The sequence below is a fragment of the Macaca thibetana genome, chromosome 3, assembly GCF_024542745.1.
Source record: "Macaca thibetana thibetana isolate TM-01 chromosome 3, ASM2454274v1, whole genome shotgun sequence".
Taxonomy (NCBI): Eukaryota; Metazoa; Chordata; class Mammalia; order Primates; family Cercopithecidae; genus Macaca; species Macaca thibetana.
This window is the reverse complement of record NC_065580.1, coordinates 46,359,068-46,386,814: the sequence shown is the minus strand read 5'-3', so window position 1 is coordinate 46,386,814 and position 27,747 is coordinate 46,359,068. Positions and strand designations below refer to the sequence as shown.

At 36.1% G+C, this 27,747-nt stretch overlaps 1 protein-coding gene across 5 annotated transcripts; it reads right to left on the bottom strand.

Annotated features, from left to right (window-relative positions):
- On the bottom strand, nt 1-26,557 carry TMEM168 (transmembrane protein 168). 5 transcript variants are annotated; one of them, XM_050782641.1, is made up of 6 exons: nt 26,130-26,370; nt 24,433-25,319; nt 19,684-20,939; nt 9,320-9,462; nt 6,969-7,243; nt 1-1,999 (listed from the first exon to the last, which is right to left on the bottom strand). In XM_050782641.1, exons 3-6 carry the CDS (start codon nt 20,809-20,811, stop codon nt 1,452-1,454), a joined length of 2,094 nt encoding a protein of 697 aa, XP_050638598.1. In that variant the 5' UTR covers nt 20,812-20,939; nt 24,433-25,319; nt 26,130-26,370; the 3' UTR covers nt 1-1,451. The 5 variants fall into 5 exon arrangements, with proteins under 5 accessions (XP_050638598.1, XP_050638594.1, XP_050638596.1 ...); XM_050782637.1 differs by having other exon boundaries at nt 24,433-24,524; XM_050782639.1 differs by lacking the exon at nt 24,433-25,319 and having other exon boundaries at nt 26,130-26,557.
- Nucleotides 26,558-27,747: the final 1,190 nt, after the last annotated feature.

Below are 27,747 nucleotides of genomic sequence, written 5' to 3'. Positions count from 1 at the left end.
TTAATTTTTAACAAAATTTTATTTAGAGCATTAGGAAAATCATACTCAAAACACAGAAATAATCAGACTATAACAATGCTGCATAGATAGTGGTATACAAGTTCCCCGACTCTTCTTCCTAACTGAAAAGTTCAATTTTCAAGTCACCAGGTAGAAAATGGTGGAGGCATTATTTCCTCTTTCTGAAGCTAGAAAAAATGGCTTCAATGGTGAGAAGTCAAACCATTTAAACAATGAAGATTAGATTATTCTCCAATTTAATTCTGTTCCCTTCTTGTTATTTCTCATAGATGAAAATTTAGAATGTAATAATTATTGGAAAGGAATTAGAAGTGAATTACCTCTTAGGAGATACCCTGATCAGTGCCTGCTTTAATCAGACAAACACTAAGTTTTAAAAATTACAACCACACTATTATGCCTAACTAAAATTGCCAATATGAATACTTTTTTACATAATACATTACATGTATACAAGAAGAGAAATGACTTGTTTCCTATCCTTTGACCTTCAGTAGAAAAAAAATATCACTAACAAGGATCAGAAAAATAATTTTCATGGCAGAGCATTAACTCAATAGGGATCAAAATCTTTTCTGAATACTCAAAACAGATTGAGTCAGTAAATGAGAAATTGCTAAATTTATTCTATGAGAGTACTTTTCAAAAAGGAAGACAGTTTATTGGAAGAATTTGTAGCTGGAAACATTGTTCATTAAGAAAACATTAAGTTACCCTGAGAAAGACTCTTAATATTACCAGTGTTTTCAGGGCCCCCTGACCAAAGCATGAAAGGGCAATTTGTAGTTGCTAGCCTTTTAACAATACCTACATAAACAATGTTTTGATCTAAAATGTAACTTGGGTTCTCTGCTACACTGGTAATAGGTCACAACCAAGACGTCTGAATGTGATGGAGTAGAAGCAAATTTTGTGTTTATTTTAGGCAGCCCTCTTTGTTTTCTAAGAGAAAGAGTTTGCAGTTCTTCAAATGGTCTTGGATGAAACCTACTGTTTGGAAAAAAGAATCTTCTGTAAGTAAACTGGTAGTTTTCTTAAAACAGTAAACAAATTTATCTGGTCTACATTCTCTAAACTATTATATGCCTAGAAAATAAGGCATTAGTAATTCATCATTGGCCACTGCAGAGCATAGACAACTGTTTTCTTACTAATCAGGACCATAAGCAAACATTCCTGAAAGTGCAGTGTTATTTTCAACATCTCTTATGCATTTACAGTCAGCATTTGACTCCCTACATACTTTCATTATAAAATGTTTTTTCCCAACACCTTACATATACCATAATTACTTAAGAAAAGACAAAGTGAGAGCAGCTACAGAAGTAGCAAGGTATTTTCCACAAATAAAAATACAGCATACAAAAAATGGCAAGTTAGTGATAATTGGTAGTATGAGTGCTTATTAATATTCCGCTTTGGGGTCCAAATTAAGATTTGACAAGTTTGAAGCCTTGTCCTGTGTCCAGCACAGTAGGAAGAAACCAACTCATTTTTAATCTTTTCAAGCACCTAAAACAAGTTTTGCAGATCCAAAAAAGGTTCAGACCGCATAACCAATTTGCCAAATGCACTAGGGGATATGTAATACGAGGAAAGTGTAACATCCAGTGCTTGGCCACATCGCTTCCCGTTGGCAAATGCAGAGTGTAGTCACTCCACCGTTTTGACACACCGTATACTGCTTTCACTGTGCGTCCCTTTTCAGTCCAGCAGATGTTATTACTGGAGTTGCAGTTATATTCTACCCAGTCTTTTGTAAAGTCACCTAGCTGTGGCGGGTCAGCTTCTTCAATATCTACTGTTTTTACCAACTCTGCTCCTTGCACTGCAATATACTGGTCATTAATTTTCCTCACTTCTTTCACCCAAGGGGTTGAATTTTCGCTGTCTAATACGATAATAAGCCGGGAACAGAAGGAACCGTTCTTTTCTCTCCACCATTCTAAAAGTGTGTCAAGGCGTAGTGTATCTCCACCTGTGAACAAGAGAAAATTCAATGCAGCAATAATTTCTGCAGCCTCTCATTAAGAAAACTCTCTTAATAATTTTCTCCTAGTGGGAACATACTCATCTTACATGTATTTTCCTTAAGTTCTTAGAATTAAATAAGCAAAAAATAAAGTATTTAAATTACACTTTCAAAGTATCTTTTGAAAAGATATTTTTTACAACAGATTTTCAACTTCAGGTAAAAAAAAAAAATCCTTATTAATCACATAAAAAGGAATCTGCTAGTATAAATTAAGAAAATACTTTGTATTTAGTGAAAACAACTATACAGAAAAGCTAACATTCTATACCGGGGCAGCAACTACAACCCATGGGCCAGATCCAGCCTGCCACCTCTTTCTGTATGGCCTGAAAGCTAAGAGCTGATTTTATATTTTTACATGGTTGAAAGAAAAATCAGAATATTTTGTGACAGTAAAAATTGTATGCAGTTTAAGTTTCATATAATTATTTTCATAAATAACAGTTTATTGGAACACAACTACATTCATTCATTCACACTGTCTATGGCTGCTATTGCTCTAAAGTAGCAGAGCTGAATAGCTGCAACAGGGATCTAAACCCACATAGCCAAAAATATCTGGCCCTTTACAGAAAAAGTTTGGCCCCCATTCTGTATCGTTTCCTTCTCTTCCTCATATGTAAGTACCTACTGAATGAAAATAAACCCTATTCCTACCTGTACAAGAATGAATTTAAGAACAGATTTACATTTAAATCAGTTTTACAGCTGAAGAACAAGGGATTAAAAAAATGTATACCCAGAAAGTTCTAAAGTAAATAAACTTCTGACTACAGGTTTTACATCTAGTTCATCGTGGATCTTTTTTGCATTAATTTTGATTTTTAAGTGTACTACATTAAAATGTTCATTTTGATTATTGAGTTTTTTGGCATTCCCTTATGTTTTGTGCCTGAGGCAACTGCCACCCTCACCTCATTTGGCCCTGCCTCAATGGTACACTGATAATGATCATTCCAATTCTACGAATCTATCCTAAGAAAAGAACAGACATAGGGACAAAAAATTACAAAAAAGACTTCTTTCCCATTTGGGAAATGGAAATAAACTATGTCCTAAAACCTTAGGAGGAAATCTTATAACAAAATATTTATAAAGAAAATTTATTGATGAGCAAATGTATTAGAAAAAGCATGACAAGGCATCTACAAAAATTACAACAGCAGCTATTGCTAGGTGTTTCACTTCCGGGTGGTTTTTAAAATACTTTTCTGAAATTTTTACATTGAGCATAAGTTACTTTTATAATCTGTCAGCACAAGATCCAACAACCTAACTCCAGAATACATATTTCCCCCAAATCAGCTGTCCTCTTGGTTTCACCGTTAAAAATGGACACCACCAGAGAGAGAATCCTTTAGAATTGGGATTCTGTCATATTCTTTATGTGTAATTGATTAATGTTTTATTAATCAGCCCACAATAGCTTAAGAACATGAAAATAAACTTGTTTTATCAATCGCTCTAACACTCACACATATTATCTCAGAGACAGTATTTCAGTACATGGTCTCCACATATTACTAATGTGTTATTCCACTGATACCTCCAAAAGATACTTTTTCAAAAATGGCCAAATGTTAACTCTCCATTATTGCCAGCTCTATTAAATTTCTCTAGAGATCAGAGGATGACACAGATTACAAGAACTATTATATAAATTCCATCTGCCACAAAACATCATTGCCCAACATGCCATCCACAACTATTTCAATAAATACTCTTTAGCATATTCTACCCTAATTCTCTTATATAAATGCTCTTTAGATATCAACAAGAGACTTAAAGCAGCATTAAAGCTTTCTAAACGATTTCTCTTCTTTTGCTCTGCTTTCTCCTATGAATAGGTTCTATGCTACATTTGGCTTTTGGCCCAGATTCAAAGTACTTACATCTATCTAAGATAACAGCCATCTGATGCATTTCAAGTAATTGAGACTGCTTTTTAAAGGCTTTATTTGTAATAAACTACTTTATAAATTATGTACATTTTCCCCATTTATTTCTGTCTCTCTTGTAATTACCATGATTGTTTTCTATCCTCAAGCAGAGGCAAAAATGTTAGGTTCCATATCATGAAACTCCATAAATATAAGAAGACTACATATTCTAAGTACATATGGGATAAACGGCAAATATAGATTCTCTTTCCCACAGTGATATTAATACTGGGTCTGCTACTAACTTGCTAACCCAACTAAAATCCAGTTGTGATGTTTCCTATTTCAAAGTCGGCTGAAAAAACAACAACAACAACGACAACAAAAACCCAACTATTAATAAATTAGCAGAGCTTAAAGCTCTTTGTCATGTAATTTGGAATAGATTAAAGCATTTTCCTCAGAGCAGAGATATTCAATATTATTTGTGAGGCAGAATCAGCCCTTGAGGGTTATGTCTAAAGCAGGTCAGGGCATGAACTAACTGAAAAGCAGGCTTTTCTGTATGCCAGATGCCTCAGGCCATGCTTGACAGTATGCAGTTGCTGAATTATAAGATAAAATCTACCTTTCTCAGGGAAGGGAGATCAGTATGCTTTCTCTATTTTTTTAAACTTCTTATAATAAGCTCTCAAAGTTACACAAGAACAAATCTTAGCTAACAGATGAATTCTGTAATGGTCAATTTACTGGTAACATACTTCAAAAAAAATTATAAAGACATCATTCTAGAATGTAACTGCTAAACATTTACCTAAAATACGACTCTATTTTAGAGTTCTTAAAGTTTTCAAAAATTATTCCTAACTTAATGATGAATGAAAATTTTGAAAACCTGATACATATATATGTGTGTATCTTAGTGTTTTTTTTATTTTCTTAGAAAAATAAAACGCTGATATAAGAATTAGTAAATGAACATCTAGAATTGATTTCCATAGCTATCTTTAAGAAATACTTAATGAATTTTAAATTACTTAAGAAAACTGCAAACTTGAAAAGTGTTTCCATTAAGTAATAAATCTTTCATATCAACACACACAAAAAACTTACTTCTAAAATTACTCTCTTATAACACTTTAAAATAACTAGGGATATATGCATGGCCACCAAAAATTAGCCCTGTTTTTTCCATTTGATCTGGGTAGAGTTTATTATCTTAAGGATTATAGTAAGTTTTCAGTAATCCCTACTTGTAGATCTAAAATTCTATTTCTGTAAAGACTATTTTAATTGACTAAAGCTTTCTCTTGTGCTCTGAGTTGGAATACACAGAATGTTATACTTTACCTGAAACTAAAGTAGCCATAAAGGTTAAAAAGATGTTTTCTACCTTGTAATTAAAAAGTTATAGGTCAAGTAAATGATTTTATAAACTATATTGAAGTAGTTTTAATGTTCAGTACATCTTTTAGTCTTGTACATTCTAATTTTTTGAAATGGGTAACCCATGCTAACAAAAATATCCATTTAACCAAAACATGCCATTTCTTTATCATCACGGCTTTCACCCTTGGAGGCAACATGGTACAGTGGGGGGAAAAATACACTTTAGGAACCGGGCAGATCTGGTCTTAAATCATAAGTTGCATAACAACTTACAATTTCCATTTCATCCTTTCAAAAATGAAGATAACAGAAGTGGTGGTATCCATCTCAAAGGATTTCACATAAAGATTAACAATGTGTGTAAGGTACTAAGTACAGTAAGCTGATGCTTAAAATGTGCCCAATAAATATTAGCTCGTCTTTCTACTAGAAGGCCACTGAGTTATTCAATATTTATTTGCAAAAAAGAAAAATTTCAAAAAAATATTTCTCTTTATGATAAAAACTCCAGTTACAAATCTGGCATGAAATTAGTGAGATCACACTGGTTTAAAATCATCTCTACCTTAACCCTTTGTTTGTTTCTTTCTGGAGTTCTTATATTGGCAACTCTGCCTCTGTCCTTCCATACTACTTCTATTTATCTTTTTCTTCATCCTGAATGTTTCCAATTTATTCATGACTATTTTATTATTTATATATTCTTGGTTTAAAACATCTACACTCTTTTATGGAAAAAAATCATGTAATTAAAATAACTATTTCTAATCTAAAATAAGAAAATTACCTTTCTTTTTTAATGATTTATTCAATGATTTCATCTATTAGCTACTTAAGGATCCTCTACTATGTACTGGGCTCTGTTATAGGTCCTAAGCAAGTAACAATTCATAAAACAAAGCCCTTGACTTACTCTCTATTAATAGTTGGAAAGCCTGACAAATTTATATATTATATAAAGAGATCTCATTTCTCTCTTGGCAATAACTAAGAAGTTTTCTATTTCCCATAATGCATGTAAACCAAAGTTATTTTATGATTTTTCAAATGCAAAACAATCCCTACAGAATTTTGTACCTTAGAATAAAATTCAATGATCATTTAAAATTACCGCCTTATTTTACAGGCGAGAAAACTGAAGCCAACAGAAGTTAACTAACTTGCCTAAAATAACACAGTTGTGGCAAATTAGGACCAGGACCAACGTCTCCTGACCTAAATGCTACTCTCACCATACTACATGATCTGCTGTTTAAAATTTTGGTGAGCTTTATAAACATAAATAAAACTACAGATGTGAAGGACTACTGAAATCTGCATCCATAACATTTCAAAACTTAAAAATACTAGTCAACGAAGTTTATCAGCTTCTGAAAAATATATTTAGCAATTCTGAAAATATTTTCAGGGAAACTATAAGTCTCAAAGCATTTTTTCCTTCTAATCACTACAAGACATATTTCTGAATCTTATCATTAGAGATGGCTAAACAGGGATGCTAGAGCAAAGAAAAACAAATTAAAGTCATATGTACAGTTCAGTAAACTAAGAATCCTGGAAATTTAATGACTGTGTGTGAAGTACAGATTTCTACATATACATGTGTATCTTTACAATAGTGAAACTGCCAAAGGTGAGTTTACCTGCTAGAGCCCACTCTCCTGTACCATGGGTGTGCCCACTGTAATACAAAATATACGTATCATGTCTGGGTCCATCCACAGTCCGAAGTTCGAGGAAAGCTTTCAGTTTGGAATGCAGCGTATCAAAAGACAGTCCACTTGTGGAATAGTCACATCCATAGGTCTCAATCATATGATATGCAAAAAATCTTTGGATAGCATTGAGCATGCCAGTAGACCTCAAATTTAACTCCTGTACATGTTCTGGGGGAAGCAGTGTTGGCTGACCATCAGGACTGAAGCAGAGAAAAAACAATTATTTTGGTGTTTAAGAAGTATTCATTCTGTATCACATTCTCATCTGTCATTTATAACTGATTATCTAAGAATCAGTTATAATATAGTTGCTGGTAAGAGGCAGGCTTTTTTAAAAAAATCATCCTTTCTAAAATTCCTATAGTACTAAGAATTAAGCTTAGAAAATCAAAACCTGGTTTCTAAATACTCACTATCATTAAAACAATAATCAAATTAAAAGCTGGGATAATACCTCCAAATGTAGATAGTACTACTCTTTGTTCCTTATTCATATTTTCTTACATGACAGATATTGGACAAGGCTTTTTAAAAGCAGGATTACACTGTTTCAAGAACATCTGGGTGGGGCCTATTAAAAAAACTATTGTTTAAAAATATTATAACACACAAAATATAAAAGCAATATTTTAATTATATATTTCTGTATTGAAAAATAGTCTATAAAAATTGTGTTCAAATTTCATTAACTTAAGGTACATAAACAGAAGAAATTATTAATAGGCATTTAAAAAGTTATTAAAATTTAGGTCCACTGCTTTATACTGAACACTAGTTGAAGACTTAGATTTGCTCCTGGAACAAATATAAAACGGTACTCTAGTAGATAAAGCAAGTCTTATAACTAGCAAAATACCATTAATATTGAGAAAGAAAAACCATCATTCCTATCCAGAAAAGGGATTTCTGTCAGGATTTTTGAAAACCTTAGATTTTGCTTCACGTATCATCAATAGTATTCTACTAACTTTTAAAATTACAGTCACAAAAGAGTAAGCACTACATTTTAAAAAATTACAATGTAATAAATATCTAACTGTGCATATTACTATTTCCACACATTCTTTCTTTCTACAAGGTTGTCATTTCTCACTTTATGGGACATTTCCAAATCTGTTTCCCTCAGTTCTTGAACCTTCAACTTTTGATTAAGTCTTTAACATGAAGGAAAATATTTCCTACAAATAGTCTATTTGGAGATTTTTATGTTAAATACTTGAAATTAGAAAAAAAACTTTACTTCAACTCTCCCCTCCCCCAGGGAAAGTGTGATGAAAACTGTCATCAGAATTCATTTATGGCAAATAACTATTTTAAAGGTATTTAGCTATAAAATAAAAATCAAAATGTAGCACATTTACAGATTTATACAGCTGTCACCACCTTTGTGGGTAAAATTTATTTTGGAACAAAACTGCAATAAACATTTATTAAACTTCACTGCCAATCCTCTGAATTCCTAGTATTTGCATGGCACTTTTCAGTGTGCAGAGTGTTTTTACATTCACTTTTTTTTTTTTTTTTGTTCTTCATACCATTCCTATCAGATGAACAGGAATGATGTCTTTAGGTAAAGACAGATAATAAGGTTCAGAGTTATAATGTACCGAAGGTAACACAGAACTAAACCTCCAGCCTCTCAGGCCCAGTGCACATTTTATATTTCACTATGTTGTTTCGGACTTTTTTTTTTTGAGACGAAGTCTTGCTCTTGTCCCCGAGGCTGGAATGCAATAGTGCGATCTTAGCTCACTGCAACCTCCGCCTCCCAGGTTCAAGTGATTCTCCTGCCTCAGCCTCCCGAGTAGCTGGGATTACAGGTGCCTGCCACCACGCCCGGCTAATTTTTGTATTTTTAGTAGAGATGGGGTTTCACCATGTTGGCCAGGCTGGTCTCAAACTCCTGACCTCAAGTGATCCGTCCACCTCAGCCTCCTAAAGTGCTGGGATTACAGATGTCAGCCACCACGCCTGGCCAGAGGACACTTTCTTAAACAAAATATTCCCTTTAGGGTAAGATCTTTCCTCAGAAAAGTTATACATGAATATTTTTCTGGTTTCTTGCTAAAATATAAGCTTATCATATTTATCAAAATATTTCAATTGAACTCTGAAGATATTATCACTTGGAATGAAGTTTGTTAAAAATCTGGAAGAAACGCAAAAGTTATATTTTGAAAATACGGTTTTGAAAAGGAGCTATATTTTATTCATATAAATATTAAGAAAATGTTATGGACTGAATAGTTACCACTAACTATACTAGATTACTGTACCTGCAGAAGTTGGTGGGAATCACAATAGCATATCCAACAGATGTTCCTCCTAAACAGTTACCCAATTCATGGAAGAGCCCATGAGCCATGGATTCCAATGGCAAAACAATTAGAAACATGCTCAAGAAAATTCCATTTGTTGGCTAAAAGAAATCCAAAACATGTTTACACAGTACACGTACATATGTGTATATATTTACATACATGCACATTGATTCACAATTTGTAGCTTCTACTTTCAAAAAGGATAAAAGGAACAATTAATGATCTAAAAACAATGTTCAGTTAAAGCAGGCAAGTATACATGGATGAGCTAACTAGTACAATAAATCCTAAATTTATCTCTGTTTTTTTTTGGAAGTTGTGGCAAAACACAGCACATCATTTTTAAAAAATATTTGTCAAATAACATCCTATCCAAACTAGAAAAAAAAAACAAACCAAAACCACTCTTCGATATGACAGAGAAAATGCCAGATAACAAATATCTTGTTAAAATCCACGTGCCTGTCATTTTTCAAATAACAGATTTATTTACTTTATCAAAAAGGGTACTTTAGAAAGGGCTCATTTTTTCCCCGTGAAATTATGAAAATAAATTCTTAAGGAAATTTAAGACCCTAAAGCTTAAAAACTAATTCCGTTTATATGGTATAGTTTACCTTACAAAGCACTGAACTATCTAGATGTACAAATTCAAAATTTTAACAGAAGAAAATATTAAGGACACGTAAGCATTGTAAAAGCAGAATGGGAAGTAGAGAGGCAGAAGAAATAAGGAGGAGGCAATCAGGTATCAATTGCAATGAAAAAGCAGAAAAAATTAATACTCATTTTTAGTGAAAAGAAAATGGATGACAGTCACTTGAACATATCTTTAGAATATTAAACTATTACATTATTTCTACATTCTTTCTGTATAAATTCTTAAGGAAATTTAAGACCCTAAAGCTATAAAAACGAATTCCATTTATATGATATAGTTTACCTTATAAAGCACTGAACTCTCTAGATGTGCAATCAAAATTTTAACAGAAGAAAATTTAAGGACATATAAGCACTGTAAAAGCAGAATGGAAAGTAGAGAGGCAGAAGAAATAAGGAGAAGGCAATCAGGTATTAACCGCAATGAAAAAGAAAAAATTAAGACTCATTAAGTGAAAAGAAAATGGATAGTCACTTGAACATACCTTTAGAATATTAAACTCTCACATTCTTTCTGTATTGCTACTGCACATACTATATGCCTAGGTGCATGAACACATGCTTTTAACACTAAGGGGTGGTTCATTTGATCAAAATTTAATTAAAAAATTTATTTCTGCAATAGAAAAATGAATATACTGCCCTATTTTGGTACATCCTATTTTGTCAATGACATAAATAACACAGTACATGCTCCATTTAGAAACACTATAAAATACAAATAAGTAAAAAAGATATGTGATTAAAATCATTCCAAATACCATCATCTATACGCACAACTACTCTGAAATATTCCCAGACTTCATGCAATGTATTTTTCACAAATACATATTCATGTGTATTTTTTTTACCGAAATGGGATACCTAATCTGTGAACATTTTAATCTAAGCTTACATAACTCTAAGTCACTTGTAAAGACCAAATGGCATTCCTATAATACATATAAAACTTTAATTGGTGGATCCTATTATTGGTATTTAAATTGCTTACAATTTGCCATTATATCAAAACTAGAATAAATAACAAGTTCTGATTATTAATGAGGTTAAGTACCTTTCACCACGTGGGTATCATCTGTGATGAAGTGTTAAATATTTTGCCCACCTTTCTATGGGGCTGACCTTTTCTTCATTGATTTAGCTTTGTTTGGTTCTAAACATAGTCTAAATGAAAGTCTTTTGCTGGTGACTCTGTAACTACCTTAATGCTGTTTTTTGCTTAACAAGAGTTCTTAATTATAATATAGTCACTTTATGCCTTGTTTAAAAAAATCCCTCTATCCAACCATTAAGAAGATATTTTAACATTATCCTCTAAAGGCTTGTTTTGCCTTTCACATTTAAATCTATAATCCAAATATAATTGATTTTATGATAATGGCCCAATTTTTTCTTCTACAGAAACACTCAATTGTCCAAGCAGCAATTACTGAAAATATCAACCACTCCACATTACAGTGCCACTTTTGTCATAAGTATTCACGGATCTGTTTTTGGTCTCTCTTCTTCTGTTCTGTTGGTCTATTTTTTATCCTTTCACATATGTACTTTGGCTTTCATTTCTTCCCTCTATTTTTGGGACTCTAATCAAACAAATATGAGATCTTCTTAACATATCCTCTGAGTCTTATCCTTTCCTTCTGTTCACTATTTTCCACACTTCTCCTCTTTCATGCTGCTTCTTGTATAGCTTCTTCTGAACTGTGTCTTCCAGTTCACTAATGCTCACTTCAGCTTTGTCTAATGTTATGTTTGTAACACTGAAATAATTTATTTCCTGATCCTAAAATTTCTATTTAGTTATTTTTAAAATCTGCCTTGTCATAAAGTTTCCAGTATACTACCATTATGTCCTGATCTCTCCTTTTGTTTTTGCAACTTAGCATGATGGTTTTCTGTTTGATAATTCCAATACCTAAAGATTTTTTTCTGTTGTCTGTTGATTTTGCTGCTTCTTGCTCTTGGTGCTGTGTGTGTGTGTGTGTGCACCTGGTTAAATTTATAAGCTGAACGCTGGATATAAAAATTATATTATTATTAATTTTAGGCCTAGATAATGACACTTTGTCCTAGGGACAACTGTTTCTTCCAGAGAGCTGCGGACATCACGAGTCTACATATCTTAATCCGGGTTTGACCACTTAATCCCAGGTTGAACCACCAACAGGACACAAGGGCAGAAAGCAAGTTCATGAGAGGGCTATAACACACATGGCTTCACCCTCTTCTTTCACTGTGTAAGCGTAAAATGGGAGGTAATTTACCAGAGATCTCACTTCTGGAGGCCCTGGGCTTGGCTTTTATTTTTGCCACTCTTGAGGGGGCCAAAAGTGCAGCTCAGCTTTGAAAACAGTTTCCTCTATGTATACAAATGTCTGCAAGGCCCAGCATCGAGTCTTTTCATCCCAGGAAGTATGGTGTGTTTTTCCATTCATTCAAGTCTTCCTTTATAACCTACATTGAGGTTTACAGTAATTTTAAAATAAAAGTTTGATAAGTTTAAAACTTATTTTATGTTTCTGTTCTTACAAATGGAATCAGTTCCAATTTTCTGATGATTGATTTCCAGGCTATTACATTTTATATATTTACATATTTTTTCTAAACGAGTGCTTCTCATCTTCAGTATGTTTTTACTATTAGAAAAAGTATTGAACGGTTTCATTTAGCAGCAAACTAAACAAATGATAAAGTTCAATTGCCAATCAATTTGTAGATGACTTAAAAGCCTAATAATTCAAAATTCGAATTAAAATGTTAATTGATATTGATGTTATTCAATACCCTAATGTTGGTTATGTAACACTGATGATGATATTTGATACAGTAGGACTAAATAAGTAGATATTCGGGGGTTTACTGATCACAATTCATAAATAACAGATGATCTGTTACTACTTGCTTTTTATATTAAAAAATCTTAGAAATTGAGAATTTTATGCTGATTGACAGGTCTCACTCTGTCATCCAGGCTGGAGTGCAGTGACATGATCACAATTCACTGCAGCCTCGACCTCTCAGGCTCATGTGATCCTGCCACCTTAGCCGCCGAAGTAGCCTGGGACCACAGGCAAATGCACCACCATGCCTGGCTAATTTTTTCATTTTTGTAGAGACGAGGTCTCCCTATGTTGCCCAAGCTGGTCTCAAACTCCTGTGTTCAAGCAATCCTCCCGCCTTGGCCTCCCAAACTGTTGGAATTACAAACATGAGTCATCATGCCTGGCCCTGTCATACATTTTTAAAAAGCAAATTTATCAGGAAAAAATCATTAAGTACTTCTATTAGGTTATTTTGAAAAAGCAAGCTTAGAAAAACAGTATTAAATATTCTATTAAGATCACACACAAGTTAATGTTTTGGCAATACAAAAATTCATAATTTTAACTGAACAGATGGCAAGTATGTCCAGCGGAAGCCAAAATTAATTTAGGATGTTTTATCCACTTGCCACTTTCAGAGAGCTTCAATTTTATTGGCCTGCAAACCTTTACTCTATAGCTTCAATCTAGAAGTCATTTGTGATTTTGGAGTACTCCTTACACCTTAATTCCAAGTAACAAATAAGATCAATTGATTAAAGCCTATAAGTACTTTTTCTCCTTTGCTTCTCAAATTATCCTCAGCTCACTATCAAATTTTAAGACATGGCTCATATTTCACAGCAGATACAAACTCAGCACAAAAGAAGACCAATGAACAACCTGTAAGTGACGCCCTTTGAATAAAAGTTGTTACTAGTTATTAGAGCTCTATTCAGCTGGGCTTTCAAGTCATGGTCAAAGTATTCAACGTTTCATATCCTAAAATTTTTCAGGTAACAGGAACAAAATTTCTTTCTGCAATGTCATTTTTAAAATGTAACATTTACATAAACATATACGGCTTGTTTGTTTAGAAGTATTTTTTTATGAGTCACCTTATGCAAACCAGATTTGGAAAACATACATAGAAGCCTAAAGAAAGTAAAGCCCAACTAAGAAACAGAATACATAAATGCAGCAATATATAAATGGAGAGACTGTGAGAAATCTAGCTTTAAGGCAACTTTCAAAACTTTGCTTGGTTCAGGAAATGTAAGAACATTATGAAGACTACTGTATAATTTTAAAGTCAAATGACTTCTTTATGCAGAAGAAGTAGGGCATAGTGGAAAGGACCCAAGCTTCGGAGTTAGACTTTGGTTCAATCCCAGCTCAGCCACTTGCTATGTGTGCACAAATAAGTTAATTAACCTTTTCAGTCTTGATTTCTGGAATATATACATAGATAATTTATGTCATGAGCTTATTCTGTAGATTAGAAATACATATGTATGGCAGTATAAAGTTAAAACAAATTCTTTCCACATGACCCAGCAATTCCACATCACACTAAAATAAAAGCTTATGTTAATACAAAACCTTGTCTACAAAGGTTTATAGCAGCTTTATTCATAATTACCAAAAAACTGCAAATAATTTCAGTGTCTCTCAACTGGGTAAAGGATAAACTGGAACATCCATACAATGGGATATTGCTCACAATAAAAGTAACTAACTTACTGATGGCACACAGTAACACAGATGAATCTCAAATGATGTAAATGAGACGTCAAACTTAGGGCCAGGTGCAGTGGCTCACACCTATAATCCCAGCACTTTGGAAGGCCAAGGCAGGGAGGACTGCTTGAGCCCAGGAGGTCGAGGCTGCAGTGAGCCATGATTGTGCCACTGTACTCTAGCCCACACTGCAGAGCAAAACTCTGTCTCAAAAACAAAAGTCAGGCTCAAAAGACTACGGTGTTAAATGATTTTACGAATATGACATTCTGGAAAAGGAAAATTTCTAGGAACGGAAGACAAATCAGGTTGCCAAGTACCTGGGGGTTGGGAGAAGGACTGACTACAAGGAAGCAAGAGGGAATTTTGGTGGTGATTTAACTGCACTACACATTGACTGTGGTAGTGGTGGTCACACAAATATATGTGTTTGTCAAAATAACAGAATTACACACTAAAAAAGGTGAATGTTTCTATATGTAAATTTTTCCTTAATAAAAAATTTTTTATGTTAAGCTAAGTAAAACAAAACCCAAAAGTTTTCATATGCAAAACCTTAAAAAAAAATGGTTAAACCCATTTTTTGGAATTATGATCTAAATTACAACTGTGCTCCATAAGGCATGTTAATCTTGCATGTTTTTACTTCTCTAATAGTAAAACAAAAGTACATTTGAGTCCCTAAAAATATATTTTAAAAGATAAAGAAAACTATAAGGTATTTAATAAATTCCAAATGTCCACTAGGTCATTACCTCAGTGAGATCCATCATCATGTCTTCCCTCATCCTACATTCTTATCTGCTCTCTTCAGTTTCTCAACATCTTTTTAACATTTTGACTATCTACCACGTCCGAACTTTCAACTTTACATTTTATCAACTAATATAAAATTCGCTTTAAATTTACTTCTCAACAAAATCTACTAGTTTTTCCTCTGATAATACTCTCAATTTTATCCTTATCATAGCCCTTTTCCCTATCACCTTAGTCCAAGTCCTTATCTCTTGCTCCTGGCTAGCCTTCTGGATTTCAGTCTATGTCTACTTTCATAGATTCTGTCATAGCTGGCAAACTGATCTGCTCAAAGCCTTCTTTCATTCCTCATTTTTTTTCTTGGCACATTGGGTCTGCCCTCACCTAATCAGTGGCACAGTTTTTCTAGTAAAAATAGATTGAAGGATATTTTAATGGGACAGTGAGAAAAATTGGTTTAGTACCTTAGTATTACTCTCACAGAAATATGACAAATGGTTTTAGATTATATTAAAAACTTAATATCATTTAGGAAATAAGTAAAAATAGTTCAATTTTAAAAATCAATTAAAATCCAATTTAAATAATCTGAGATAACCCTCAGAATTTATTTGCATTAAACGATGGTGTTATTATCCCCAAAACAGTCATGTCCTAACAAAGCTCTTAATTATTTGCCTTTCTACATAATTTTCTGGTTCTTTCATAATTCAAGAGATCTGGAACATGTACAAATTCAGCAGATACATCCCAAATTATGTTTCACATAGAGGTTAAAAGGTATGGGTGTGGGGAGGTGTGTAATGTAAGTAATGAGAGTAGAGCAAGGACTTCACGGTCAAGTTAGTTTGGAAATGTTTTTCTTTCTGTACTTTGAACATTTTTTTCTCAGAGCACACTCACTAACATCTCACAGAACACTGGGCAGAGCAGAGTTTGAAATCTTTCTACAGAGGACTGGTTAAATTAAGTTGAAAAAATTTAGTTACCTTTAAGGCATAATGCCTATGCCATGGGCAGCAGTTTCCAAATAGCGACCAATTGTGGAATGCAGACACAACTCATGTAGATTCACACTGGTCTTGAATAGCTAAATGAATATATTGCCACTAAATGAGTACGCTGGTGACCGGAAGTGTTTGCATCACATTGAAGATTTTTAGAGACACAGAGTCTCATGCTCTTCCCCAAAATTACTGAATTCCAATCTTCAGAATTTTAACAAGATCCCTACATGATTCACATGCATACTGAGGAGTGAGAAACACTGGTCTGGAACAAAGATTGGCAAACTTTTTCTTAAAAGGGCCAGATAGGGGGCCAGGTGCAGTTGCTCATACCTGTAATCCCAGCACTTTGGGAGGCCGAGGCAGGTGGATTACCAGAGGTCAGGAGTTAGAGACCAGCCTGGCCAACATGGCGAAACCCCATCTCTAACAAAAATACAAAAATTAGCCAGGCCTAGTGGCGGGTGCCTGTAATCCCAGCTACGTGAGAGGCTGAGACAGGAGAATTACTTGAATCCAGGAGGCGGAGGTTGCAGTGAGCAGAAATGGTGCCTTTGCACTGCAGCCTTGGTGACAAGAGTGAAACTCTGTGTCAAAAAAAAAAGGGGGGGGGCAGATAGTTAATATTTTGTTTTGCACGTCATTGCAATCTCTGTTTTAACTACTCAACTATGCTGTTTACCATAATTACAAGAGTTAATACGGTAAGAAGATATAACAAAGATGCATTTACATCTAGGAACAGTGCTTCAAAATACATGAAGCAAAAAAAAAAAAAAAAAAAATGACAGAATTGAAAAAGGAAGTAGACAATTCAGGAACTATAATAGAGATTTTAATCTATTACAGAACTAGACAGAAAATTAACAAGGCTATAGATATATGAATAACACTACCAACCAACTTAATCTAGCTGATATTTATAGTACACTGTACCCAACAACAGAAGACTCATTATTTTCAAGTGAACATGGAATAAAACATGCCATGCCACAAAGCAAGTGGCCTAAAAGACTAAAATCATACAGTGTTCTCCAGCCACATGGAATTAGAAATCAACGGAAAGAAATGTGAGAAACTTCCAAATATCAGGATATCACACAACAAACTTATAAATAACCCATGAGTCAAAGAAGAAATTTCAAAGGAAATTAGAAAACATCTCACCAGATGGCATAGTACTAACATAACGGGAGACATACAGGTCAGTATAACAAAAGAACTCAAAAATACAACCTTACATTTATGTTTAATTGATTTTAAACAAAGGCACCAAGGCAATTCAATAGGGGAAATGTTAATCTTTTCAACAAATGGTGCTGGGAACAATGAGACAGCTATATATTAAAAAAAAAAAAAAAAAATTAGATCCTTCTCTCATACTATAACTCAAAATGGATCATACACCTAAATGTAACAGTTAAAACAATAATGCTTTTGAAAGAACTGTGACCTAGTGTTGAGCAAAGACTTCTTAGATAAGCTACTAAAAGCAGAGTCCATAAAAGAAAAAGTGGATAATTTGGATTCTGTAAAATTAAAAACCTCTACTCCTGAAAACTCTTCAAAAAGTGTCATTCAGAAAATAGAAACGGAAGCCAGACTGGGAGTAAACATTTCCAAATCATTTATCTTACAAAAGGCTTGTATCCAGAATATATAAGGAACTCTTAAAACTCAATCAAGACAAATAACCCAGCTTTAAAATGAGCAAAAGATGTGAATATTTAAACAACAAAGTAAATGGTTAATACACACATAAAAAGATGCTCAACATCATTAATCATTAGAGACATAAATTAAAACCACAATGCTATCACCCTACATCTAAATCGAGGGATTCTCAAACAGATCAACTTTAGGAAAGAGCAGAATTGAAGGTGAAAATCAGGAAACTGATGCTCTTAAAATTATCTCTGCTGACAGACTCCTTGGAAAGTTTTTGTGTACCTCCAGTGGTACACACCATATCTGAAGACCACTAGATAAGAAAAACTTTGGAGACCAAGAAAATATTAATATTTGGTTAACAGAATTTGACAGCCTGGAATGGCATCCAGCATGAATGAGGTTGACTTGGAAAAGAAAAAGTATTTAGGGCTGAGAAAGGAGCTAGCAGGAAGAGAGGCAAGGAAGAGGGAGGAAAACTCATGCTTGAGTTTTGGACATCATCATCATAATTCTGATAGTATCCAACACTAGCAAGTACAGCAAACAAAGTAAGGACAATATCCTCAGGCCACACCCAAGATGTTTTCCTCATTTGGTTGACTCCCACCAGGATCCCTGCCCTAGCCCAGCTGACTAGAAAGCACCATGTCCAGGCAAGTCTCCACATCTCCCTCTTCAAAACACACTTCTAGAAATCACGCAGCAGCAACAAACTTACAAAGCAGAGAGCTGCACCAAGCAGAGCTGACTTTCCTCTAGAAATCACTGAGCAGCAACAAACTGTTTCAGAGAGCTGCACCAAGCAGAGTTGACTTTCCTTTATGCCCCACATCCCAGCCTGATGTACACAGATTATAGTATTTATCACACTGTAATCATAATTGTTTGTTTACATGCCAGCCTCTTCCTCCTCCCATTGGAGACTGTGCCACCTTTGACAGACATCCTGAGATCTTCCGCACCTACTACGGTGCCTGGCATATACGGTGCCTGACATAGTGAATACATGCTCAATTAATGGAAGACTGGGTTTGTTAATACTGCAGATGCAAACTCCAACTGTACAAATGTCTTTGTCTACAAGAACCTTTTAGAAAACATTTCTGGGCAGCAAAGTTCCTGTGAAACCCATGTTTTCTTTCTTAGGATAACCTCTAATCTATAATTAAGCAACTGATATGTAGTTATATATCTAACACCTTTTATATAAAATATTCAGAGAAATGGCTACATACAAGAAACATGTTACAATGAGGAGTCCAGGGAATAGACAGAAATTAAGTGACCTTGTTCCTGCCAGTATTAGTGACTCTGGATGTGTCTTCTTTGGCTTTCAGTTTCCTCATGGGTATAATGAAAGGATCAGAATACTATCTTTAAATACTTTCCGAATGTTAGTTTTCTAAGACTCTTTAATCGACGAGTGTTTCACTAATGAACAGTCAGGAAGTGGGAGGCATCTCAATGCTGAGTGTTCATAACATTTTGGTACTTCTTTGCTAGAGATCAAACAAATTATCCTCTTGAAACACATTCAGTACTTCAATTCCATGAACAAAATTAAATAAGAGCAAATATGAATATCCTTTTGAAATCAGGAACTTGACCTTACAACTTTAATTTCAATTATTGAAGTTAGCATTTTATTACATTATTGGGGTTGATGGACAAACAATAAGCTTACCTGCCAGGAAACTGCTCCCAAAATCGCTGTTGCAAGAAGACTAAAAAACACCAACTGCTCTGAAATCAAGCAAAAATGGCGCATCCCTTTGGATGCCATGATTCTATCAAGGCTATTGTAATCTGTCCTGTGGGTAAAATATACTTTATGGCAGTCATTTAATTTGGTATGGAATCCCCAAAGAGTTAAAAGAAAAATAATATGACAAATCATCCAGAAAATTCCAAAAATGGAAAAGCCAGGTATTACAAAATACCAGAGATGAGTGTCTCTAAGTTTAAATGCTGAAAGAATAAAAAATGTAAGCTCAATCATTCCAGCAAAAACGACTGAAAGTCTTCTGCAAATTCTTCCACGGTACAAAAAGGGTTTCCATCTTTCAGTTACTGAAAGTCCACTAAAATAAATGTCAAGGAAAGGATCAGTTATCAGGCAAATAAAAAAACATGCAAAAGCAATCGGATTTTTGGGAGTTTCCAATGAGGAAAAAAATAACAAAACTGCAAAAATAACTAAGTTTGGAATAGCTAAGAAAGATTTCATTCTCAGATCAATAATCAGCATAGCCAGCGCCACAACAAGCAAAATGACACTCAGAGACTTCTCCACCAACATAGTTGTGCTGGCAATGGCAAATCCAACAAGCTCTAGAAATTCAATTGTGGTTAGTAAAGTGGGTCGATGACGGACGTAACCAGAAATTCTCTCCACCAGAGAGCATAATATCCTTAATACTATGGATGTCAGAAGCAAATATTTGGTTGATTCTTCTTTTACATCATTTTTAAAGGATGAATTATCAAGAAAACATAGGAGGCCAAGCAAGAATCCAAACCAAAGATTGGAGAGACTTAAACTTGCTGCTTCCATTGAAAAATAATAATAGAGTATGCTGGCGATTCCAAGAACAAAAAGACCAAGAATAAAAATTACCAAAATTAAGGAATTTGCTGTTTTTTCCCATCTTACGTATAGACCTAAGCATATAGCAACCAATAAATTGATTCTGGCTAAATAGCCAAGATACCGCACTGAAGAATGCATGTTCACTTCTCTATTTACTTCTTCCAGTCTTGTCATTGCTAAATAGAGACAATGACTAAAGCAGTAACGCAGTGATTTACACATGTAACCAGCAATGTGGGCTTTTCCCTCACGTTACAAAAATTAACCGCTTGTATTTCATCCAGTATATCCAGTGTATCCGCAACTCCTATTTCAACATTTTCTCTCGTGGAAATTTTGTTTATAGTGATCTAAAAAGAAGAAGAAAATATTTCAGAGTTAATTTTATATAATTTACTCATTATTTTATATAAAGATGCATATAAAAAGTGAAAAAATCCAGTTTAAAAACTGAAATCCAGTTTATAACCTGATTTGCAATATCTTAATGATTACTGTTTCTGGCTTAAAACTTGGCAGTTTATCCAAACAGACATGGCTGTGCCTTCTACTCATCATATGCTATGACTGCATGAATAGAATTGTTCTTCCAGAGATGGTGAAGAATTCACCTAATCCATTCTGGTTTAAATATCTGGTTTTTCAACAACAAGGAAATGTGATATGTTAGCTTTAGCTTAGATTGTAGCAGGTTTTGGTACAACATAAAGCTACTTAGTTCTTAAAGCAAATGAAGGACTTCACTGTTACCTCTAATGTGAAAAGCACTTGTATATACTAGTAGTAACAGCAACCATTACTACCTGCCAAATATCCCCTACATCTTTTTACAAGGCAGCTCTAGAATGTTACACAAGGTCTTTACATTGTTTAACTAATAAACTCACTAGTATTAAAGTTACTCAGTCCCTAAAGTTGAGCCATAATTCTCCCTGTACTTTTACCTCTATTAAATTACTCTGATTACTAAACTTGCTTTCCAAATCTAAACACTATCTCTATAGAAACCAATTCCTGATCAATTCCGAGTCAAAAATGAAAAACTGAAATGCTCACCCTAATAGTCATTATAAAGTAAATGAAGAACTTTTCAATTCTACTTAAACAAATGTTAATACAATTATTTGTTAGAGGACCCAGGAAATTAAAGCTTCCACAAGTCACACCTAAAAAATGATAGTAGTCAAAAAATGATTTAACCATCTATATAATTCTTCAAAATTTCCTAGTATACTGTTTCAAAAGAACTGATCAATGATTCATGGTAACTCTATCTAAAGAGAACCCAATCAGACACTTAAAAAGAAACTAGGGCCAGGCATAGTGGCTCTCTCCTGTAATCCCAGAACTTTGGGAGGCTGAGGCAGGCGGATCACTTGAGGTCAGGAGTTAGAGACCGGCCTGGCCAACATGAAAAAACCCTGTCTCTATTAAAAATACAAAAATTAGCTGGGTGTGGTGGCAGGCATCTGTAATCCCAGCTAACTCGAGAGGCTGAGGCAGGAGAATCGCTTGAACCCAGGAGGCGGAGGTTGCAGTGAGCCGAGATTGCACCACTGGATTCCACCCTGGGGGATAAAGCGAGACTCTGCCTCCAAAAAACAAACAAACAAACAAACAAACAAAAAATACTAGTTTGTGATTAGTTTATCTGTACTTTCTTAATAGCTCTACACTAAAAGGCTCAAGAGAAATATGAGAACCTAGAATCAACTCTTCGTACTCATTTGGCTGGAGAGGAATGTTACTAAAGCAACCTTAGGGTCTCTGGGAAGTTCCAAGTATTATTACTTATTTTGCTTTTATATGTTCAACAAGCATTTTTTAAAAAATTTTTTACAACTAAGTCTATTTAAGTATTCCAACTGACTTGCCTTAATTAAATTTGTATTCACTTATGTCTTAAGGTACCACATAATATTAAAGAAAATGTCTTCCTTTGGTATATTTTGGTTTATCTTTTTAACTTGAGTGTGAGAAACTGACAAAATCTGGAATGCACTGAGTTTTTTTTTTTTTTAAAACATCACTATTGTGTGTTATAAAATAATTCAACAAATACATTAGAATATTTATCCTCAAAGAGCTGATGGTACAATCTGGGCTCAGACTACTGAACACTGCTGGACAGGAGGGGGAAAAAACCACACACTAGGCTAAATAGTACCACTCTAAATCCATGGAACATCCTTCCCTGGTCAACATTCTTCTCCATTCTTGTGACTACTCAAAACCCTACTTCCTCTCTTCAAATCTCTGATACCCTACTTCTTCCTATTGCATGCTCACCAGATGATTCTGCCTCCTAGAGAGTCATCAAAAGGGAGTTCACTTGAGTTCCCAAGTCCACAAACCCATCTCTACTTATATGTCCAAATATAAGGAAAGAAGGCTGTTGCTTCTCTAAGGTTAAATCTTTCAGCCATATTGTGCATCTTTCCTTCTGCCTCTTCCAGAACATCAGACTCTCTCCTCTCTGCAAACTCTCACTTTTATCTATTAGTATTTAAACATTTATAAACCTGTTTCTTTTAAAAACAATACCAAAAAAGTTAAGAAACAAAACAAAAACAATCCTTGCTAATCCCCATATCCTATATGAAACTCAATCTTGTGTCCTTTTGACAGCTGGGAGGTAGTTGCTTTACTTCTTACCTACTCACTTTTCAAACCACTAAATGGTGTTTCCCACTACACAACTGCTCTGCTAAGTGCTGAAATGACCTGTAAATTCCTAAATCCAATGGGTACTTTTCACTCAGTATCTTGCGTACTCTTTTTCTGGGGGGTTGGGGGGGGTGGGGGAATGGAGTCTCGATGTGTTGTCCAGGCCCGAGTGCAGTGGCAGGATCTCGGCTTGCTGCAACCTCTGACTATCGGGTTCAGGCGATTCTCCTGCAACCTCTGACTATCGGGTTCAAGCGATTCTCCTGCCTCAGCCTCCAGAGTAGCTGGGATTACAGGAGCCCATCACCATGCCCAGTTAATTTTTGTATTTTTAGTAGAGATGGGGTTTCACCATATTGGCCAGGCTGGTCTCAAACTCCTGACGTCAGGTGATCCACTGGCCTCGCCATCCAAACTTCAGGGATTACAGGCACAAGCTACTGCACCTGGCCTTTTTTTTTTTTTTGAGACGGAGTTTCACTCTTGTTGCCCAGGCTGGAATACAATGGAGCGATCTCGTCTCACCGCAACCTCGGCCTCCCAGGTTAAAGAGATTCTCCTGCCTCAGCCTCCCAAGTAGCTGGGATTACAGGCATGCGCCACCACACCCGGCTAATTTTGCATTTTTAGTAGAGACAGGGTTTCTCCATGTTGGTCAGGCTGCTCTCGAACTCCCGACCTCAGGTGATCCGCCGGCCTTGGCCTCCCGAAGTGCTGGGATTACAGGCGTGAGCCACTGCACCCGGCCGTATCCTGCATATTCTTTAAACAAACTTACATTGTTGACTTCTCTCTCTTTCCAAACCATTCCTTTTCGTGGGCATCCAAAGACTAAGTCTCCAGATTTTTTTTCTTAATTCATTGGTTTCCCCTCCTCGGTCTCCTTGAAGGCTCTTCATTCTCAATCCATCCTTTGTAATGTTCAACCCCAAACCTAGGCTTTTCTCTCACTACATACTTTCTCTAAGCAATGTCATTTATTTCTATGTCTTCAATTATTATCTCTCTACTTAAGTGCACACATATATTAATCTACTATAGAAATTGAAGCACCAGCTCTGTTCTGCACTGTTAACAGAGGTAAATACCTGGAAACAAAGTAAATGTAAACATGTAAAAAAAAAAAAAAAATTAGTCAAGTACAGTGCATCTATATAATGCAATATATGCAGTTACCTTCTGATGGACCAAAATCAACATGGCAGATTGTTTTTAAATGGCTAATTTACAAAAGTCTTTCCCCATTCTGATCTTCTTCAAAAGACAGCCTGAGTTAGAGAATAATAGAAAAACATTACAATCCTTTTCAATTGGTTTGCCATCATTAATGATTCAATGAACAATTATTCCAGAGGTAGATTAAAATGGAGCATAGAAGATTCAATATGCATATGGGAAAAGTTAACTAATCACTGCCAGAGTCTGATTATTTAATAAAACCTTACATACTACTCTAACCCTCCTCTCCACCATCATCTACATTTAACCCTCACCAAGTCCTGTCTACTATTCTTCCTAAACATTTTTTAAGTGTTTCTACTTCTCGTCCCCAGGGTCACCATCCCGATTCTGGCCACCATCATGTTGAACATTTCCCTGTATCCACTCTTGCCCTCTCTAAGAAGTGTACTTTTTAAAACCAAAATGTAGCGCTCCAATGGCGTCCCATCACCCTTAACAATAAAGTCAAAACTCCTTCAATGCCTTATAAGGCTCTCCGTGTTGGGCCTGAATAACTCTCCTGCCTTATCTGTTACCACTCTTCCTCTCACACTTTGTTTTCCAAACTTACTGACCTTTCAATTACAAACTGCACAAATGCTATTCCCAAGCCAGGTACACTCCTTTTCCTCCTCCTGGCCCCACCCCAGTGCTCACACTTGGCTTACTCCAACTCTTCAGGTCTCAGATAAAACATTATCTTAAGAGATTATCCTTGCCCCCTCCCCATTACATGACCCCCGTACTTTCTCTGTTACATACCATCACTTATTTCATGTCTGCTTTTCCCACTAGATCAAAAGGTCTCTGAGGGTTTGTCTTCAATACTGTACACCCAGTGACTAGCAAAAATTCGGCATCAAGAAGGTATTCAATACATGCTTGTTGAAAAATAAAGACTAATACAGAAATAACTACATTTAACAACAATGGTCGCCACTGGACACTTATTAATGCATAAAGAGAATACAGAACTTAGCTAATATCTCACAACTAATAACTGGTAGTACTAAGGGAGATTCCATAAATGTTTGGTTTCTCTTTCAGCTTTCCACCAGTCTTTACTTAATTCACCCAAATTCTTCCAACTCAATCCTCTCTCCATGTCCTACCTCTAGGGAATGACTTGAGGCATACCGTATCACTTGCATTATCCTTCACTCAGAAACTTTCTGTCCCATCTAGAAGTGTCAAGGCTGAAACAACTACACTGAAAAAACAGGGCCAGGGAATTTCAGTGCTTCGGTTCTGAGTTACTGATAACTATTTGAGCCATCTCATACGAGGAAAATGGTATCTCGAATATTAAACTCCTGGGCACTAGAGCAGCAATAGCAATTTCTCTCCCTTTCGGCCTCCTTTTAGCGAGATGTGGGAGGTCCTACAAGGAGCTTGGCTGTTCTCCACCATTCTCCACCTCGGGAGAGCGCGACCACAACGTGGCGCCCAGTTGAGGGGGAACCCTTGCAAGACACGGAGAGGCGCTCCCACACCCTCCAATCTCCAACCACCACTGTCAACTCCTCCAGGGGCAGGTATCCTACCCCGGCCCTGGGAGGCTGGCTGGGCGGAGCTTGGGGTCCACCACGCGGAGCCCTGGCGGTGTCTGTACCTAGATCTCGCCGCACTGCCGTCCATCCATTTCTCCCTACCTGACTCGGCCGTCGCCACCAACGCGCTCTCCCAAACCTCGGAATCAGTTCCAAAACCAAACCAAAAAGGAGGAGGGCAGACAAGGCTTCAGCCTGCAACGGAAAACAGGGAGGCGGCACGCCTTGGGGAAGGAGGGCCCGAGGTCATACGCGCTAATACAGGCCGGTGTTTGTGGAAACTTTCTCCGTTACCGGCCCGGCCGCGACCGCCATGTTTCCGCCGCCAAAATCCGCGACGGTACGGAACGTCGCCGGGGTCAAACTGCGCGGCGCGCGTCCTTCCCGAGGCCCGGCCCCCTCCCCGCCCAAACCCGCGCGCCGCCGCGCACCGAGGTGAGCAAGAAGCTGCGCGAGTGTCAACTGCCCCACCTAAGGCGCCTGACTTCCTCGAGCCAAAGTCGACTCCTGGGACCTGGAATCAGTGACTGAGAACAGACAGCGGGAAGACCACCAAAGATCAGGCTGACAGTGCCCATCAAGCATCTAGGCCACCGCCTCGCGCTGGACCGAACGGGGACAGGGCGGACGGGACTGCTACGCGTGGGCTGTAAATACTGCGGGAGGCGTTGCTGCTCTTTAATATATATGGCATAATATATGGCTTTGTAACCAGCTAAGCCCCAAGCTCCTTAGGCCCGCCCTCAGAACCCTTCAGTTCCTCAAATGCTGGGACATGTCGGGTTTTGCTAAACATTAAATCACCTTAGCATAGTGTGTGACACAAAGTTAGCACTTAAATACTTGTAAAATAATAACGTACAATAGGCTCTCCACGATCCCTACTTCTCTCCTCCCACTTATTTTGCATGTATTATCTATATTTTTCCTATTTTCCATAATAGAGTGTGAATTTCCTAATTTTCATAATAGATGTTGGGGGTTGGTGTGGCCAGCACATCTACAAGAATGAACAACCCTCAGATTGAGATTCTGCATATGTTTATGAAAATTTTGAGTTAGAGTTTCTCGAGACTCCTAAAAGCAATCGCAACTCAACTTCCCAAATCTGTAACTAGCTCTCTGGGGGAACACCAGTGTCACATTTCCAACTACTGCTAGATGTTTCTACTCAAATATATTGTCATCACGTCCAAATCAACTTGCCTTTAAAGGACATTTATATATATTTATTATGCTTCCCATTTGAATCCCCTTCCGTATTTGGAGAATTCCCCACCTTAGTTAAGAGTCTAATGGCTGCAGCTGAAATGCTGAACCCTTGTTTAACCAATCATGTGTACCCGCTGGAAGCCATGAGTCAACAAAGGTACAGAAAGCTACACTCCCAGGTCACCTGTAGGAGTATAGCAAGTGTAGAAACCGAGAACCCATCCCCAACAGCAAGATAAGCTTCTGGGGCAGTAGTGAGAGTGTTGGCATCCACCATTAACATGTCAGACATGGAAGATGCCTATGCTTGGTGAGGGTCACAACCCCAGAGCCCTTTCCCAATCTGTTCTGTAGCCTGTTAACAGTCTCTGTGTACATTTCTGGGTAGCCTGTGACAGACTCTGTACTATATAGCCATGAGGCAGGAGAATAGGGTCTAAAGGCAAGGAACTTAAGGTCGATTCATGCTGACTTCCTAGAACTAAATCAAAAGAAAAGCCCCAACTTT